This window comes from Thalassophryne amazonica, chromosome 9 (genome assembly GCF_902500255.1).
Source record: "Thalassophryne amazonica chromosome 9, fThaAma1.1, whole genome shotgun sequence".
NCBI classification, from domain to species: Eukaryota; Metazoa; Chordata; class Actinopteri; order Batrachoidiformes; family Batrachoididae; genus Thalassophryne; species Thalassophryne amazonica.
The window spans coordinates 46393748-46412771 of record NC_047111.1 but is presented as its reverse complement, the minus strand read 5'-3'; the positions used below and the strand labels follow the sequence as shown (position 1 = coordinate 46412771).

General features: G+C 43.7%; 1 protein-coding gene across 1 annotated transcript in view; it reads left to right on the top strand.

The window, feature by feature from the left end:
- The window catches only part of slc22a21 (solute carrier family 22 member 21), a 97669-nt gene that overhangs the window by 37711 nt on the left and 40934 nt on the right, over window positions 1-19024 (top strand). The window contains exon 6 of the mRNA XM_034177990.1: window positions 7565-7662. Coding sequence (XP_034033881.1) covers window positions 7565-7662 — 98 coding nt within the window. The remainder of the gene's footprint in view (window positions 1-7564; window positions 7663-19024) is intronic.

Here is a 19024-nt window from a genome sequence, read left to right as displayed (position 1 = left end):
TCCGTGTTCCTACACTTTCCCAACAGGTAATATTGGTTTTTGCAAAGGTCACATATAAATATTGTCTGTCTGTGTGGCACCATTTCATTTCCACAAAGCTTTTTCACTTTCTGGAGCAGCTTGTTGCATGTCTCTAAGGATGTCTTTATCTATTTTCTGTTCAGTCATTTGGAAAGTAACCACTTCCCGTCGGGCTGCTTTTTTTTAGCCATTTCGTCAGCAAAGTGGTTGTCATACAAGACAAGGTCTTGGTTTGTTGTGTGTGCGGTACATTTGCATATTGCTATCGCCTCCGGGAGCTGTACAGCTTCCAGTAGCAAAAGCAATAAATCTCTGTGTAGAACAGGTTTCCCAGTAGATGTTATCATGCCCCTATTTTTCCAGTGTTGTGCGAAAACGTGTACTGTTGAGAATGCATATTGGTTATCTGTATAAATTGTAACTTTGTTGTTCTCCATTGATTTGCATGCTTCTGTCAACACTATTAATTCAGCTGCTTGTGCTGACATGGTCTGGCAGCTTTTCTGCTTTAAGAACATCTTTTTGGGTTACAATTGCATATCCTGAGGAGTTAGTACCATCGGGATTTTTCCTACATGAGCCATCTACAAATATGGTTGTTGAATTTGGAATTGGCACATCTGTTTTTAGTCACATGCATGACTGATATTCTGATTTTGGTCTTATTATTACTGCTTCTGTCCCTTTCATTAGTCCTACATCTGCAGGTCCTTTTGACCACAGTTTTTCTTGTACAACCTGGAATTCTTTCTCATCTTCCTCTGTGGAGAGCATTTAATCATGCTTCACTGTTTGTGCCATGTAGGTGACTGTCACTGTCCAGTTCAATTTATATCTGGTAGCGCCCATCTGTTTACTTTTCACTCCTCCTTGGCTAATATCCTGCCAATCATCCACTTGTTGGCACTGTGTCACTGATTAAAATTTCTCCTAGATTGTACAATTCTCCTTCACTACACTCTTCCTTGTACACTTCTACAACATGCTCATCACATTCTGGCAGATACTGTTTGTCTCTCAGTTCTCTGTCAGTTAGTCATGTTGACTCATTCTGTCTGGTACGTGGTCTTGGCGGACTTGTACAGTCTCGCGCAAAGTGACCTGGTTTGCCACAAACCAGTCTAAATCTGTGATAGTGAGCACTTCTCCTTTGCTGAGATAATCCATCCCACCTCACAGGTGTGCCATATCAAGATGCTGATAGACACCATGATTAGTGCACAGGTGTGCCTTAGACTGTCCACAATAAAAGGCCACTCTGAAAGGTGCAGTTTTATAACACAGCACAATACCACAGATGTTGCAAGATTTGAGGGAGCGTGCAGTTGGCATGCTGACAGCAGGAATGTCAACCAGAGCTGTTGCTCGCGTATTGAATGTTCATTTCTCTACCATAAGCTGTCTCCAAATGCGTTTCAGAGAATTTGGCAGTACGTCCAACCAGCCTCACAACCGCAGACCACGTGTAACCACACCAGCCCAGGACCTCCACATCCAGCATGTTCACCTCCAAGATCGTCTGAGACCAGCCACTCGGACAGCTGCTGAAACAATCGGTTTGCATAACCAAAGAATTTCTGCACAAACTGTCATCAAACTGTTATCTCATACAAAATGGGAGCAAAACCAAAAGTGTTGCGTTTATATTTTTGTTGAGTATACATTGTCTCTGTCCTTTCCACATCCTCGTCCTCTATTCCTGCCCTGAAAACCTCCTCTACCTCTTTCAGCATAATACACTTCCTCTGTGTCACATACTATCTCACTTCCTCCACTTTGTGGTTTCTTTTTGTTCTGTGTCACTTTTTCTGCATGAGTGGCATGAATCAGATAGTCACTCACATTAGCTGTAGGGAAGCTGATGAAATGTTTATTTTCCCACTGTTGTATTTACGGTAGGGAACCTGCATGGATGGCATTTTTTAATTATTTGTATGGGCCCTGTTCATCAGCATCCTCTTGGAGTCCGCTGTTAGCTTTGAACACTTTTGTCATTCTGACAACATAATCATCAAACGGTTCACTATCCTTTTGTTTTGTTCTACTTATCTCTGCATAATTTGGTCTGCGCTGAAACCTGGTTCTGATACGCTCATAGAGGTCTCTCAATCTTTGCACTAACTCTGCTGCCCCTTGTTCTAGGACTTGTGGATTTGCTCCCACTGCCACTGGATTCCAATCTCCTCGCATGTGGCCCCAATCTTTTCCCAATGCATCCATACAGACGTGTTGCATCTTTAACCCATTCAAATGATAAGAATTTCTGAGTTATCCAAATCAGTCAAAAATTGTTCAACATCCTCATTGTATGGACACAGTCCTTCACATGCTTTCTTAACATCTTCCTGTGTCCAGGTACGGTAAACCAATATTGTTTGTGGTTGTTCTTGACATACATTGGGATTTGCTTCCTCAGTCATTGGACATATTTATACATCAGGTAGGCTTGGATTGTTGTTCGAGCGTTTTGGACTCAGGACAGGTGGTAATATCTTCCCAGTCCAAGAGCCATAGGGCTGTACTGGTCATTTTGTTTTTTATCTGAACAGGTTAATTTAGGTGTTTGACCTCTGTCATTAAGTCCATATGGGGGAGGAGGTGCACTTGGATTGAGATCTAGGTATTGACTTTGAGCAGTTATTTGTGCATCTTGAGTTATGGTTGAGGGCAGATAGGGCCGTCCGGTTTCCTCAAGGGGAGGTTGATTTTGTGGCTGTCTTCTGTGTGCAGTTTGTGTTTCATTATCTTCTTTTTTGTTATAATAAACCTCTCCTTGTCTTTTTTGTGTTTTTGCTTTATTTTCTGCTTCGCATATTTTATTTATCTATTTTTATTTTTTCCTTTTAGCTTTTTTTTCCTTTTTTCATTATTGTTTGTTTCTTAATTTGTTCTTAATTTCTTAATTATTTTCCTCTTACCAACATGTACATGTTGTGTGGAGAAGCATATTATTTTTTGACAACTGACTGCCCATCAACAGTCTTATTTAATAATATCTTTAATATGGGATTCAGCCATGCATTTATTCATAATATTTGATTATTTATCTATTGTCCTCATTACTTGTATATAGTAAGTAAGTAAGTAAGTAAATTTTATTTATAAGAGCAAGACAAGAGCCACAAGGTGCTTCACAACATAAAAGCAGAGTACACCACACAAAACATCAGACAATGGCCGAGACATAAAAACATAAAACAAACATAGGATAACAGAGCAGCCTAAAAGCTAAGCAAACACTTGAGTAAAAAAGAAAGTCTTAAGTTGGCTTTTAAAAGTATCGACAGAGTCCAGTGAGCGCAGAGAGAGCGGGAGACCATTCCAAAGCCTGGGAGCAACAGCCTGGAAGGATTGCTCTCCTCTGGTTGCAAAATGGGTGCAAGGAACCATCAACAGATTTTGGTCCACAGACCTCAAAGCCCTGGCAGGGGCATAAGGCTGGATAAGGTCACAGATATAGGGAGGCGCCTGAAAATATATATGAAACATTATAAATTTTCTAGCCCCACGGTCCATCAACAGACACAAATGGCCAGCACACATATTATATATATATATATATATATATATATATATATATATATATATATATATATATATATATATATATATATATATATATAAGACTGGTTTGAAATGAGTAGTTTCATCATGATTATATTTATCAATATCTGTGCAAACAAATAAAAGCTTATCATATTCTTATTCTATCATACATGTCTATTAGTGGACCATCAAAAATATTCATAATTAATCTAGGAGCTCCATAAAGTTTATAATTATCTATGTATACATATATTATTATTCACATGCATTTTCCCTGGTATCCTATGGCCATAACAATAACCAAAGAAACTTGAATACTATTCTACATAATAACACTTCAGTGAATTATATTATATTAATAATAATGATAATCAGTAATCACATTTTCTAATCCTAATTTTTTCTGTTTTTTCTTTGATTCTCCTGGTTTTGCTTTTATCTTTGTCACTAATTTGGTTGTTGGTTCAGGCGTCAATTTTCCCGTGAATTGGAATTTCTTTTTCCAAAGTTTTAAATGTTTACTTGAACTGGGATGTTTTGTCTCCATTTTTTTATAATCTTTATGTGTGGTATCCTCATTGTTTTTCTGGTTTGACCTACAACAGGAACAACAATTCCCCATTTTAGCCGTTCGGGGGTTTATCTCCTAGGGAGATCTAAATGAATGGATTGTTGTCCATTTCCCAAACTGATTGATGGACGGTCAAACTGAAAAGTTGTCAGCACTTCTACCTCAAGGAGGTGGGTGAACCTTGCCTATTGCCTCTTTCCAGTCTCATTGTCCCCCAATCAGGTGTTACTCACACATGTAACATTCACACCAGTTAATTTTCAATATTTCCCATGGGCAATATTGAGGGTTTAACCATTTCCAGAATTTCACGGTCTGCCCACCGCAGGTTTTACCGACCCGACAGTTAATTTATATAGCGCTTTTAGTACCTATAAGAGGTTCCCAGAACTTTATGTTTTTTTCTACATGGTAACCCTCAGTCACCCATAATTTTACAAAGAAAACAGTACTCACTCTTGGTCATCCTCTTTAACGCAAAGTTTGGATGTCTTCACCCTGGCGAACGTCGACCAATTAGGGAGAAGTCTGCCCCGGAAAGGGTCTTTTGGGATTTTTCCCAGCCGTGGCCATGTTCTTACGGAGTCCGTCCTCACCGGTCGACGATCCCCAGGTTTGTTGACATCCGGCTTGAAAGACCAATTTAATATCAGTTTTAGACCTATAACAGAGTCAGATAAACATTAGACAACAAAGAAGACACCAAGGAGACACTGTTACTCTTTCTCACAAGGAGAGAGGGCAGCAGGAACTCTGACAATAGCTTCTCCCTCTCTGCTGTCTGCCCCCTCACCTCAGCTTTTTATTCACTCACTGTGACTATCCAGGGTTGGGACCAGGAAGCAGAGTTGTAGTCTTACACACCTCTCTGCAGCTTCTCTCCCCCTGCCATCCCCTCATTACCCCATCCCCGTAGAGACAGTGCCTGCTCCCAGACCACCAATAACCAGCAAAAATCTATTTAAGCATAAAAATTCAAAAAGAAAAAATAATATAGCACCTTCAACTGCACCACAGACTAAAACAGTTAAATGTGGTCTATTAAACATTAGATCTCTCTCTTCTAAGTCCCTGTTAGTAAATTATCTAATAATTGATCAACATATTGATTTATTCTGCCTTACAGAAACCTGGTTACAGCAGGATGAATATGTTAGTTTAAATGAGTCAACACCCCCTGAGTCACACTAACTGCCAGAACGCTCGTAGCATGGGCCGAGGCGGAGGATTAGCAGCAATCTTCCACTCCAGCTTATTAATTAATCAAAAACCCAGACAGAGCTTTAATTCATTTGAAAGCTTGTCTCTTAGTCTTGTCCATCCAAATTGGAAGTCCCAAAAAGCAGTTTTATTTGTTGTTATCTATTGTCCACCTGGTCGTTACTGTGAGTTTCTCTGTGAATTTTCAGACCTTTTGTCTGAGTTAGTGCTTAGCTCAGATAAGATAATTATAGTGGGCGATTTTAACATCCACACAGATGCTGAGAACGACAGCCTCAACACTGCATTTAATCTATTGTTAGACTCGAATGGCTTTGCTCAAAATGTAAATGAGTCCACCCACCACTTTAATCATACCTTAGATCTTGTTCTGACTTATGGTATGGAAATTGAAGACTTAACAGTATTCCCTGAAAACCCCCTTCTGTCTGATCATTTCTTAATAACATTTACATTTACTCTGATGGACTACCCAGCAGTGGGGAATAAGTTTCATTACAGTAGAAGTCTTTCAGAAAGCGCTGTAACTAGGTTTAAGGATATGATTCCTTCTTTATGTTCTCCAATGCCATATACCAACACAGGGCAGAGTACGAGGTCTGTCCATAAAGTATCGTACCTTTTTTTTTTTTTCAAAAACTATATGGATTTCATTCATATGTTTATACGTCAGACATGCTTGAACCCTCGTGTGCATGCGTGAGTTTTTCCACGCCTGTCGGTGACGTCATTCGCCTGTGAGCACGCCTTGTGGAAGGAGTGGTCCCGCCCCCTCATCGGATTTTCATTGTCTGGAAATGGCGGAATGAAAAGGACTTTTTTTCCATCAGAATTTTTTCAGAAGCTGTTAGAGACTGGCACCTGGAAACCATTCAAAAAATTTATCTGGCTTTCAGTGAAAATTTTACGGGCTTCACAGAGAATAAGGACTTTAACTACAGGTTTAAGGACCCCTTTAAGGACGGTCGGTGCGCCGCGCTGCGAGCTGCGATGATGTGGCACAAACCACTGGATCATTTCTAAGCTGATGGCTCTGTGGATACGAGACCGTCGTGTGCTCTTTCTCTGGTTATCACAAGACCTGGACATCAGCCATTTTCCGGCAGATTTCACTTTTAACAAGAGATTTTGTCATGGAAAGCCGCGTGTCACGACCGATTCGCTGATGATGCGAGACAAAGGAACACCTCTGTTTCGGAGTGTTAGAGGACACGTTGGGACATGTCTATCTCGGCTTTCAGTGCTTATCAGTCGAGTGAGTATAAAAGAACTTGTGGAGAGCTGGACATGTCCCCATCTCATAAAGAGTGGCATTTCTCCCACTCAGCTGGATGCCTCTGTTTTAGATGCTGGAATAAGTTTGTTGTGCTGCTGCCTTTTGTTGCAGTAGGCTTTAGATAAACTTTGCAGCATGCAGTCACTTGTTCCCCGTCTGTCACAGCAACCCCAAATCACTGACTAAACACTCACTCTTTGTTAGAGTAGCCATGTTGTTGTTGTGTGAAGTAAATGGGATGGGGGGAGCTATGGAAACTCTTGGGGACAAAAGGTGCGCAAGAGGAGAAAAACCTTGATTTCTTTATTTTTTTAAATCGTATTGTCTGCCATCAAAAACCTCAAATTATTTGGTATGATATATCGATTAATTTGAGTAATTCAATTATATATATATATTTCTTATCATGATTTCTCAGTGCTCTTGGGGGCCCCCTGGTGGCATGGAGGCCCTAACAGACCATGTATTTCGAGTATTTTTTGGGCTGACTGTGGTGGTCGCCTGCACTCTACTCTCGTGATGGCAGCGCGAATGGCCCTGCGTTTTCTAAGTGCCCCGTGAGTGGTGGTGGATTTTCATGGGTGGCACAGACTCCGGCTGAATGGCGAATAGTCACTCACACAGCACTATGGCATTATTTATTTGTCTAGCTGCAGATGGAAAGGAGTTGTTTCATGATCGAAGCCATACACAGGCATACATGCACGCACACAGAGGCCGCTTGGATATTATAAGGGCATCCTGTGTAAAACTTGTGCCAACTCAATGTGCACATTCACAGGAGATTTGCTGTGGCAACCCCAAGTGACAATGGAAAAAGCCTCAATGAACTTTATGCAGAGATTGTTTTCTACAGTGATTTCTACAGGCATTTCTGGGCTGTTGGATCTGCTCATTAAATATAGATTGTTCTATTTTTTCCCCTGCAGACAAATCTTCAAACTGAGGAAAAGCAAGCCAACAACATTTGTGACCTGTGTAGTTCTAGTAACATCAGTTGGATTTCTGTTACACTGTGGTTGATCTGGTGAGTCCCTGTTTTTCTTATTATTTTTTGTTAACTCCAGATTTAGTCAAGTGTGCCCACTATATATGGCACACACACAGTACCTGGAAAGTATTCACAGAGCTTCATTTTTTCAACATTTTGTTATGTTACAGCCTTATTCCAAAATGGATGAAATTAATGATTTTCCTTAAAATTGTACAAACAATACCCCAAAATGACATGAAAAACTTTTGAGACTTTTGCAAATACATAAAAAAAAAAAAAAAATCACATTTACATAAGTATTCACAGCCTTTGCCATGAAGCTCAAAATTTAACTCAGGCGCATCCTGTTTCCACCGATCATCCTTGAGATGCTTCTCCATCTTAATTGGGCAGCGCAATCTTGTTTGAGGGCAGGCGCTAAATGGGTAAAATATGATGCATATGATGTAATTTCTGTACTTCCGTGGACAGAAACACGGCACATTCTCAGAAATTATGGGAAAATTACATGCAAACAAAGTGAAAATACAAAAAAGTGACAATGAAGTGGAAAGTAGACGTGTTGGGGTTTGTTTATGACCTGGAGCTCAAACATGTCGAGGCGGTTTTGCAGACGAGAGAACGTAGCTACTCTGGTTCGCTGTGCAGGCTAACACGACGTCTCCGATTTGCCTCATCTTCCCTTCTCCTCTGGGAACCGAAAAAAAACAAAACAAAAAAAAACACTTTTTGCAATTGCTTCGGTGATTGCAGCAAACAAAAAAACACAAAAACAGTACACCATTTTCCCATGTGAGGTTATGCTGTGTATATATTGTGCAACGGGACCATAATTTAACATCTCTGCATTCTTTGTATGTGCGAAAACCCTAGGAGGATTTTCTTAAAAGAAGACATGATAGTTCATGTACAATTTGCTAGAAGGTACATCTAAGATGCAAGCCCACATTTAATGTTCTGGTGAAATAATTAAGTACTTTTATTTATTAATATCATAACCACAGTTTTGTACATACATTTTTTTTTTATATATAATCTATTTTTGCTACTACATACTACATAAAGCAATTGCACATGTCCCTTGATGGCAGATGTCTTGTCCCCAAACAACCAGTCTGACTTGGACTGAGTGCACTCAATCTCAGAAAAAAAATTGGCAATTGTTGCAAAAAATCAGTGTCTAATTTATAAACGCAGACACATTGCAATCAGTTGGAGTCAATCTGCAACAAACCATACTTTCATGAGCGATGCACAGATCAGCTGTAACATCATCTGAACCAACTACTACAAATAAATAATTCACCCAAACATGATTAATTTCAATTCTATTTAGCAGAAAATCACAACACAACTCGCCCCAAGATTCAAAGAGGTGATCATCCACCATGACACTTCAGCAACAATAAAGCAATTAAAATTAAGACATAACATGTTAAAACAAATACAAAATTAGGGTAAGAAACAAAAAAAAGTGCTAACAAAGGAACTAAAAACACCTAAGTTCACATCAGTTATATGATAAAGAAAATGGATGGCCATTGAATCTGGATTCAAACATGCCCACAGAATCAGTCTACAGTATGTGTAGACTGATTACTGATACAGTATATGTAGACTGTACTGTAGACAGTACAGTCTACGTATCCCAGTGTACAAACTGTTCCACAGAAATGGTTCTCGATAAGTAATTGGTCTGTGAAAACCTGATTTATTCATCACTTTCAGAACACATAGCAATCTTTTATCCTGAGAACACAGAACATGGGTTGGTACACAACATGTGAGTAGATCAGCCAAGTATGTTGGCACTAAATGCAAAAATTTTATATGTTAGTCAGAGTACCTGAAAGTCAGACCTTCCATGAAGAGGAAGCCAGTAAAGAGAGACCAAGACCAAAGTAATATGATCAAATTTTCTCCTAATCAGGTCTCTCGTGGAAGCATTTTGAACCATTTGAAGACCTCAAATGTTTGTATGTGGCAAACCAGAAAACATTATATTCATTAAATGCGAGATGGCACAAAGTCATCAATTAAGGTTTCTGCATCCATCATCGATAGAATACAATGAATCTTTGTAATATTGCACAGATGGAAAAGGGCTTTGTAATTTCTCTAATTGTTCAAAGGACAGAAGGATCAAAGATCACTCCTAACTTATTTTAACATTGTAGTATGTTGAATGGACTGCTTTTTGATGAATGACTATTTTTGTTGCTGTTCTGTTTTTGTTTGTACAGAAATTTTTGTAAAATCCTTGTAACTGTCCGAATGGCTTTAGCAGTGGGTCACCTCTCCGAGGCTGGTCTGCCTCAGGTTACTTCCTCATTTTGACCAGAGGGAATTTTTCCTTACAACTGTTGCCTGTGTGTTTGCTCATGGGGGCTGGTAAGGTTAGACTTGATTCATGTGAAGCACTGTGAGCGTTGTGATTTGGTGCTACATAAATAATATAAATTTAATGGCACATCCACTCTCATAACAATTCAAGCTGATTTCAATGGTTTGCATCATCAATAACCATGAACTCCTTTTCTTTCCAAATTCAAAAGTAAAAAACAAAAAATAAGAACAGGACATCTGTCGTTTGCATCATCATGATCATCATCATCATCTTTCTGGAGTGAGTTAGAGTAAGTAGTAGAGAGTATACCCAGAGATCAAGAAATTGCTTGATCTTTTGGCGCCATCACTCCAGCTCTAATAATCCAACATATCTGCATAAATATTCTGCTTCTCCTACTACTACTACTGTCAGGTGACAGCCCATGTTTATGGCAACATGCTGCTGTGCCTATAAGGGAACAATGTTTTTTTCCCATTGTACCAGACACCAACACATGTATTTGTGATACAGCTTGGCACAGATGACACAGCTGTGTGTCAGGGCGGGTGACTGCCCAGCACCTGTAGCGGCTGGACCCGCGATGCAGACTCCCAGACTAGGTTTAGGTGTAAGAGGAAACATGGTCTTTTTTCCAGGCCTAGATTCGGTACACAGGTAATCAAGCAGCGGAGCAGAGATACAATCAGCATCAGGCAAAAAACCATAGTCATGGTTGAGCAGGGGTCAGCGGCACGAGGAAACACAGACATCTGGGATGAGGCAATTAGCTATCGATTATTTTAGTAATAGAGCATTCTATCGATTAATGAGATAAAAAGTACTTTTTGCATTTTTAAACGTCATCAATAGTCCCTAAGCAATGGCACAATGTCCTTATGCCAAAGTCGTGACATTTTGCTGAAAGGGCGATGGGATGTGTCGTTAAGTTTTTTTTAATGTTGGTGGACAGGGTCCCTGCCTGATTTTTTTTTTTTAAATCCCTCTTTCTCTATGATTCAGCAGGTGCATTTCAGCTGGAGGTTGAACATGGAAGACTTGCAGTCAGTTTTTCTTATTTTACTTTATTTAAATTACAGTGTTTGTGAAGCATTGTGTGTTGCCCAAAAAAGTGAAAATTATAAAGCGAAACACTCAGTGAGAGTCTGAGCAAAACACAGTTGAAAGAGTGGACTTTTGCTGAGATGATCTTCTTTCAGAAACTTTGTCAGTGTGGCTGGGAACAGATCTGTAGCTGTGTGAGGGGCTCCCCTCACACCGGGCAGAGAGACAGCAGCCGGTCGAATAGTCACTCCCCATGTAGAGCGGACCGTGTGTTTTTAAAAAATAGAGAAACACACTGCTCCGCTTTACATGCGCAGTCAGTCTATTTCAGATGATCAATGTGGACTGTCTTTCTCTTAAAAGGCCTTACTTTACTCTGTGTGTCGCATTGAAAAGTGGTAGCTATCGTTGCTATGACAATGACAAGAATTGACAATAACAATAGTTGACAATGACAATAGTTTATTCTCTGAAAGTCACCCCTGGTAGGGTATGAGAGAACTACAGTAATCACATTATTATAACACAAAATATAAAAATATAATAAAAAGAGATGACAAACAGTTACAGGCAGGTGCGGGCAGTGAAGAAAAAATTAAAAAGTAACTGTAATTGACTATCTTAAGTAGAAGTAGGTCATGATGTACAAACAGAACATATCTACAAAAACAAAACAAATGAAACTCAGAAATTGAATGGCTTTAGCCACGTAATGAGATATCTGGACATAAACGATTTGGTAAAAATACATGACTAGGAGTTACTAACTACTTGCTAACTGATTTATTTACAGAAAATCTAAGTATCTAAAAATCTAAGTAAAAAGAATAAAACAAATGGTTATAAACAGAGAAAATGATGTGGCTGACAGTATTGTATTTGAGTATGAGATTATGTTGTAGGACTAGAAAAGGCGTCATTAAGTTTTTTTTAATAATAATGGTGTTGGGAAAGTGAATGCACGGACCCACGTTAGGGGGCATAAATGAGCGGTCAATAAGAATTCCAATAAATAACGATTTATTATGCAAAAGTGCAAACAGAAGACGAATATGCTGAGTCCAATTAATAACAAAATGGTGACACGTGGGCAGGCCCGAGGGTGGGAGACGCCTATCCAGAGAAGAGCCGGAACCCACGAAGTTCCACCGCCAGCCAGAGGCCTGCAATACACCAGAGCCACCAAGTCCTGGTCCCCCAGGTGGCCACCGCTCGAGGCTGTCAGACCGGTACTGCTGGCAGGAGCAAAAACAGGTTAAGGTGGGTGTGTGTACACCCAGCAAACACTCAGCAACTCACAGTTATCCTCTTGGAGGAATAAATCCAGATACTCCCAGAGTGCAGAGGAAAAACTGGAAGACGTGCAGTGTCAAATGTTATACTCAGTAAGTCAGAAGTGTGTGGTAAGCAGATAACTCGGCAGAGTTATGGTGTCCTTCCCAGCCTTTTATGGTGAAGATGATGATGATGGAAAACAGCTGACAGCCTAACGGTGCGCACCTGGTAAAATCAAAAAGCCAGCGCGCCCTCCAGAGCCCAAAAGATGCCAGCATGGCAGGGCGCCATCTGGTGGTGGGCCAGCAGTACCTCCTCTTCAGCGTCCAACATAACAGGACCCCCCCCCCAACGCGCCTCCTGGCGCCCGACCCGGCTTCTCGGGGTGTTCCCTGTAGAAATCCGCCAGGAGGGTGGGATCCAAAATGCAGCTCCTCTTCACCCAGGAGCATTATTCTGGGCCATAACCCTCCCAGTCTACCAGGTATCGATACCCCCGGCCCCTCTGACGAACATCTAGGAGCTTTTTCACCGTCCATGCTGGTTCTCCATCGATGATTCGGGCAGGAGGCGGCGCCGGTCCAGGGGTGCAGAGGTCAGATGTGTGGTACGGCTTTATCCTGGAAACATGAAAAACAGGGTGTATCCGCAGTGAAGCTGGGAGCTGGAGCTTCACCACGGCCGGGCTGATCACCTTGAGGATCTTGAAGGGTCCAATGTAATGGTCGGTTAGTTTCGGGGAGTCCGTTTGTAGAGGGATGTTCTTTGTGGAGAGCCAAACCTCCTGCCCGGGCTGGTATGTTGTGGCCAGGGCACGTCGGCGGTCCGCATGGTCCTTAGCCCGCGTCCGGGCCTTCAGGACAGCAGAACAGGCTTTCTTCCACACCCGACGGCATCTCCTGAGGTGGGCCTGGACCGAGGGCACCTCGACCTCTCCCTCGATGGCCGGAAACAATGGGGGTTGATACCCCAAGCAGACCTCAAATGGGGAGAGGCTGGTAGATGATGACACCTGGCTGTTATGTGCGTACTCGATCCAGGCCAGGTGTTGACTCTAGGCCGTTGGGTGCACAGAGGTGACATATCTCAAGGCCTGCTCCAAGTCCTGGTTAGCCCGCTCTGCTTGACCATTAGTTTGTGGGTGGTACCCAGACTACAGGCTCACCGTGGCCCCCAGCATAATACAGAAACTCCTCCAGACCTGCGAGGAGAACTGAGGACCATGGTCTGATACAATGTCCATGGGGATACCATGCAGACACACGACATGGTAGACCAGGAGGTCTGCAGTCTCCTGGGCAGTTGGGAGCTTCGGGAGGGCCACGAAGTGGGCCGCCTTCGAGAACCGGTCCACTATCGTCAGGATGACTGTCTTCCCCTGGGAGGCAGGGAGACCTGTGACGAAGTCCACTCCAATGTGGGACCAGGGGCGACGAGGCACAGGCAACGGCTAGAGGAGCCCCCTCTCTGGCTGGTGGGAAGCCTTGCCCCTGGCACAGGTGGTGCATGCCCTGATATAGTCCCGGGTGTCGGCTTCGACTGACGGCCACCAGAACCGCTGCTGGACCACTGCCACAGTCCTTCGCACCCCCGGATGGCAGGAGAGCTTGGAACCGTAACAGAAGTCCAACACGGGAGTCCGAGCGTCTGGTGGCACGTACAGTCTGTTGGTTGGTCCACCTCCGGGATCTGGGTGTCACGTCAGGGCCTCCCTAACAACTCCCTTCACGTCCCATGTGAGGGTTGTGACGATAGTGGATTCCGGTATGATGGTGTCCAGTGGGTCCAACAGACTTGCTTTAACTTCCTCTTCATGCACCCGGGACAGGGCGTCAGACCGGACGTTCTTGATCCCGGGGTGGTAGGTGATCTTGAACTTAAAGCGTCTGAAAAACAATGACCACTGGGCTTGCCTGGGGTTCAGCCGCTTAGCAGTCTGGATATATTCCAGGTTCCGGTGGTCAGTGAGAACCACAAATGGGACCACAGCTCCCTCCAACAGATGTCTCCACTCCTCAAGGGCCTCTTTCACAGCCAGGAGTTCCCGATTGCCAACGTCATAGTTCCGTTCGGCGGGGGTTAACCTGCGGGAGAAGTAAGCACAAGGGTGGAGAACACTATCGGACTCCCTGCTCTGGGACAGCATGGCTCCTATCCCTGAGTCAGAGGCATCCACTTCAACAATAAACTGGTGGCTAGGATCGGGCTGCACCAGAACTGGTGCAGTTGAAAACCGGTGTTTCAACTCCCTAAACGCGGCTTCGCACCGATCCGACCAGGTGAAGGAGACTTTGGTAGAGGTCAGGGCTGTAAGGGGGCTAACTACTAGCCCTTAATGAACCTCCTGTAAAAATTGGCGAACCCTAGGAACTGTTGCAGCTTCCTACGATTTACCGGTTGGGGCCAATCTCTCACCACAGCTACCTTAGCCGGATCGGGTGCGACGGAGTTGGAGGAGATAATGAACCCCAAGGACAGAGAGGTGCAGTGGAACTCGCACTTCTCGGCCTTCATGAACAGCCGGTTCTCCAGTAACTGCTGAAGGACCTGACGGACATGCTTAACATGAGTCTCAGGATCCTGGGAGAAGATGAGGATATCGTCTAGATATACGAAGACGAATCAGTGCAGGAAATCCCGCAGAACGTCGTTAACCAAAGCTTGAAATGTCATGGGGGCGTTGGTGAGGCCGAACGGCATGACCAGGTACTCAAAGTGACCTAAGGGGGTGTTAAATGCCATCATCCATTTGTCTCCCTTCCGTATCCGAACCAGATGGTAAGCATTCCTAAGATCCAGTTTTGTGAATATTTTGGCTCCATGCAGGGGCGTGAACACTGAATCCAATAGAGGTAACGGGTATCGGTTGCAAACCGTGATCTCGTTCAGCCCTCTATAATCAATGCATGGACAGAGACCGCCGTCCTTCTTGCCCACAAAAAAAAAAAACATGCACCTAACGGGGATGAAGAATTTCGGATTAACCCGGCAGCTAATGAGTCCCAGATGTAGGTCTCCATTGATTCGCTTTCAGGACGTGAGAGGTTGTACAGCCTGCTGGATGGGTACTCAGCCCTGGAACCAAATCAATGGCACAATCATACGGTCGGTGAGGGGGCAGGGTGAGTGCCAGATCCTTGCTGAAGACGCCAGCAAGGTCATGATACTCAGCCGGCACCTCCGCGAGATTGGGAGGGACTCTGACCTCCTCTTTAACTTCATCGCCAGCTGGCACCGAGGATCTCAAACACTCCCGGTGGCAGGTTTTGCTCCATTGAGCCACAACCCCAGACGGCCAATCAATCCGGGGACTGTGTTTTAACATCCATGGATAACCCAAAATAACTCTGGAGGTAGAAGGTGTTACATAAAACACAATCTCCTCCCTGTGATTACCAGAGACAACCAAGGTTAAAGGCTGTGTCTGGTGTGTTATTTCTGGTAGTAGGGTGCCATCTAGTGCCCGCACCTTCAATGGTGAAGGAATGGCCACCAGAGGGAGCCCCACAGCCTTAGCCCACCTACTATCCAGTAGGTTCCCTTCCGATCCTGTGTCGATCAGTGCTGGAGTGGTAAGGGTTAAATCCCCACAGAGGATTGTGACTGGGAGTTGTGCGCATTTGCGTGGGACACCCGTGTGGTTTGTATGGCTCACTCTTAGCCCAGTCTCTAAGGTTGAGCTTTGTTGTTTAACCGCCTGGGGCCCCTTGTTCTGCGTATGCTCATTCGAGCCGCAGTAAACACACTCTCCACGTGCCAGTCTCCTTTGTTTTTCCTTTACTGTCACTTTCGCCCTGCTTGTTTCCATAGCAACGTCAGCAGGGGGAGCTGGTGTAACGTGGAGAGCCCTGGCTTTGGAGCAGGGAAAGGACGGCACTAACTCGGATCTGGAGGGGAGAGGGACAGCGTGCACCCGGCCATGCCCTTCGTCTCGCTCCCGCTTGAATTCCTCAAGCTGATTGTCTAAGCGTATAACCAGATCAATAAGCCCATCTAAATCCCGCAGCTGATCCTTAGCCACCAGATGCTCCTTTAGGGCCGGAGACAGCCCGTTTACAAAGGCGGCGCGGAGTGAGACTGCATTCCAACCGGACCTCGCTGCCGCAATGCGGAAGTCGATTGCATAATCAGCAGCACTCCGCCGTCCCTGTCTCATTGACAGCAGCATATTTGAAGCGGCCTCGCCTCTGTTGGGATGATCAAACACCAGTCGAAACTCCCTTATAAACTCAGTATAAGTAGAGAGGACCCATGAATCTCATTCCCAGAGCGCCGTAGCCCAGGCGCGTGCTCTGCCCTGAAGTAAATTAATTACGTAAGCCACCCGGCTGTGCTCAGACGTATACATAACGGACCGTAGTGAAAAAAACAAGCGCGCACTGCATCAGGAAGTCCGCGCACGTTTCAACACAACCACCATACGGTTCCGGGGGATTTATGTAAGCTTCGGGCAACGAGGGGGGGACCTCTGAACGACCACTGGATTAACTCTGTTTGGCGGCTGATCCACTGGAGGGGGAGCGGCTGCAGCCGCACCTGGCGCGCGCGCGCGTCTACCTGTGTGGTGAGAGCCTCCATCCAACGGCTGAGGAGAGCGTCCTGCTCAGTTAATAAATCCAACCGAGCAGTGAGGTTAGACAGAATTGCTGCAGCTCACCCAGCGACCCTCCTGGTGGATCCTGCACACCTTGCACTTCCATTGATCGGTCAGTAGGTGGTAAACGCCCCTCAGAGTCCATGACGTGGCTGAGTTATCCTGTTGGGAAAGTGAATTCACAGACCCACGTTAGGGGGCGTAAATGAGCGGTCAATAGGAATTATTATGCAAAAGTGCAAACAAAAGTGCAAACAGAAGACGAACATGCTGAGTCCAATTAATAACAAAATGGTGACACGTTGGCAGGCCCGAGGGTAGGAGACGCCTATCCAGAGAAGAGCTGGAACCCACGAAGTTCCACCGCCAGCCGGAGGCCTGCAATACACCAGAGCCACCAAGTCCTGGGCCCCCAGGGTGCCACCGCTCGAGGCTGTCAAACCGGTACTGCTGGCAGGAGCAAAAACAGGTTAAGGTGGGTGTGTGTACACCCAGCAAACAGTCAGCAACACACAGTTATCCTCTTGGAGGAATAAATCCAGATACTCCCAGAGTGCAGAGGAAAAACTGGAGGATGTGCAGTGTCAAATGTTATACTCAGTAAGTCAGAAGTGAGGAGTGGAGACGCCAACTCCTCCAACTTCCACAAACTTGGCTACAAGCTGCAAGTATAAGTCACAACTGCAAAGACTTCAGTTACAATGAATGTGCGTACGGCACAAAATGGCTGAGTAGGTTTACCTGTGTGGTAAGCAGATAACTCGGCAGAGTTATGGTGTCCTTCCCAGGCTTTTATGGTGAAGATGATGATGATGGAAAACAGCTGACAGCATGCGCATCTGGTAAAATCAAAAAGCCAGTGCGCCCTCCAGAGCCCAAAAGATGCCAGCATGGCAGGGCGCCATCTGGTGGTGGGCCAGCAGTACCTCCTCTGCAGCGGCCCACATAACAAATGGCACAAAATTTGGCTAAATTGGAAAGCACTGAGATACTGCTGGAAGTAAAGAGCTGTTCCATTTTCGGTGTGTTTGGTCTACTTATAAAATATTTTTTAACATATTTTTTGCGCTCTTCATTAAAAAGGTTACATTCAAATATATCATGGTATTCGTCACCAATGTGATGCAAGGGCATAATCTTTCTTGCCTGGGTATGTTCAGATAGCGACCAGTTGTCACTGGTAGCTTGTTGATGTTACATCTGAATCTGGTCAAATTGACTCCTTTTTTGTATCTTGTAAATTTAAATATTGTTCACATATCATGTTGTTTTTAAATATCCTATATGAGGTATAGATAGTTGAATTATTTACCTCACCAAAAAAAAAATTTGCTGGAAGATATGACTGATTTTCTGCGCAACACTGTTTTTGAACCAAAGGGGATTTATATCTTCTTGCCAGAGGAAGGTCATGCCAAGATTGTCGAGTAAGGATTTGATTTTGTGAATCCATGGGGATGTATAAACACCAGTAGTTGACATATTGAACAGGAGACGATAAACAGTACAAGACAGCTTTGTTGTTTTACCAGACTTCAGTCTTAACCAAAAATTTAGCATTCTGTTTTCAATTACTTGCTGGATTTTTGTTCTACCAAGTTCTCCTAGTACCATACAGTTTGGGGTATTTTTATGCACCTTGAGTATGTTCTTACAGAATGTTTGGTGGAAAGTCTCAATAGCCTGGATGTTTTCATGTCCCCATATCTCACTTCCATATATTAATATTGGTAAGACAAGTTGATTAAACAGTTCAGATAGTAAGTCTATTGGTAAGTCCAATATTTGAGCTTTGCTCAGTAGGCTAAACATTGCACGTCTAGCTTGAGAAATTTGTGTAGCCATGTTTTTTTGGAAACGGTTATTAAAGTTGAATTTGCAGCCAAGGTATACATAGTCATCAATGATTTCCAGCTCGTCTCCACCAAATTTGAACTCTGGTTTTTATCTTATCTTCCCTCTGGAGAAAATAACTATCTTCATTTTGCTTGTGTTAACTGTAAGGTGCCACTTACTGCAGTAGGTGTGGACTGCATCTAAAGCATTTTGCAGTTCCTTGGCGCTTTCTGCCATAACAATAGTATCGTCTGCATACAATAAAGAGAAAATGTTTAGATAAATCTCGATATCGTCAT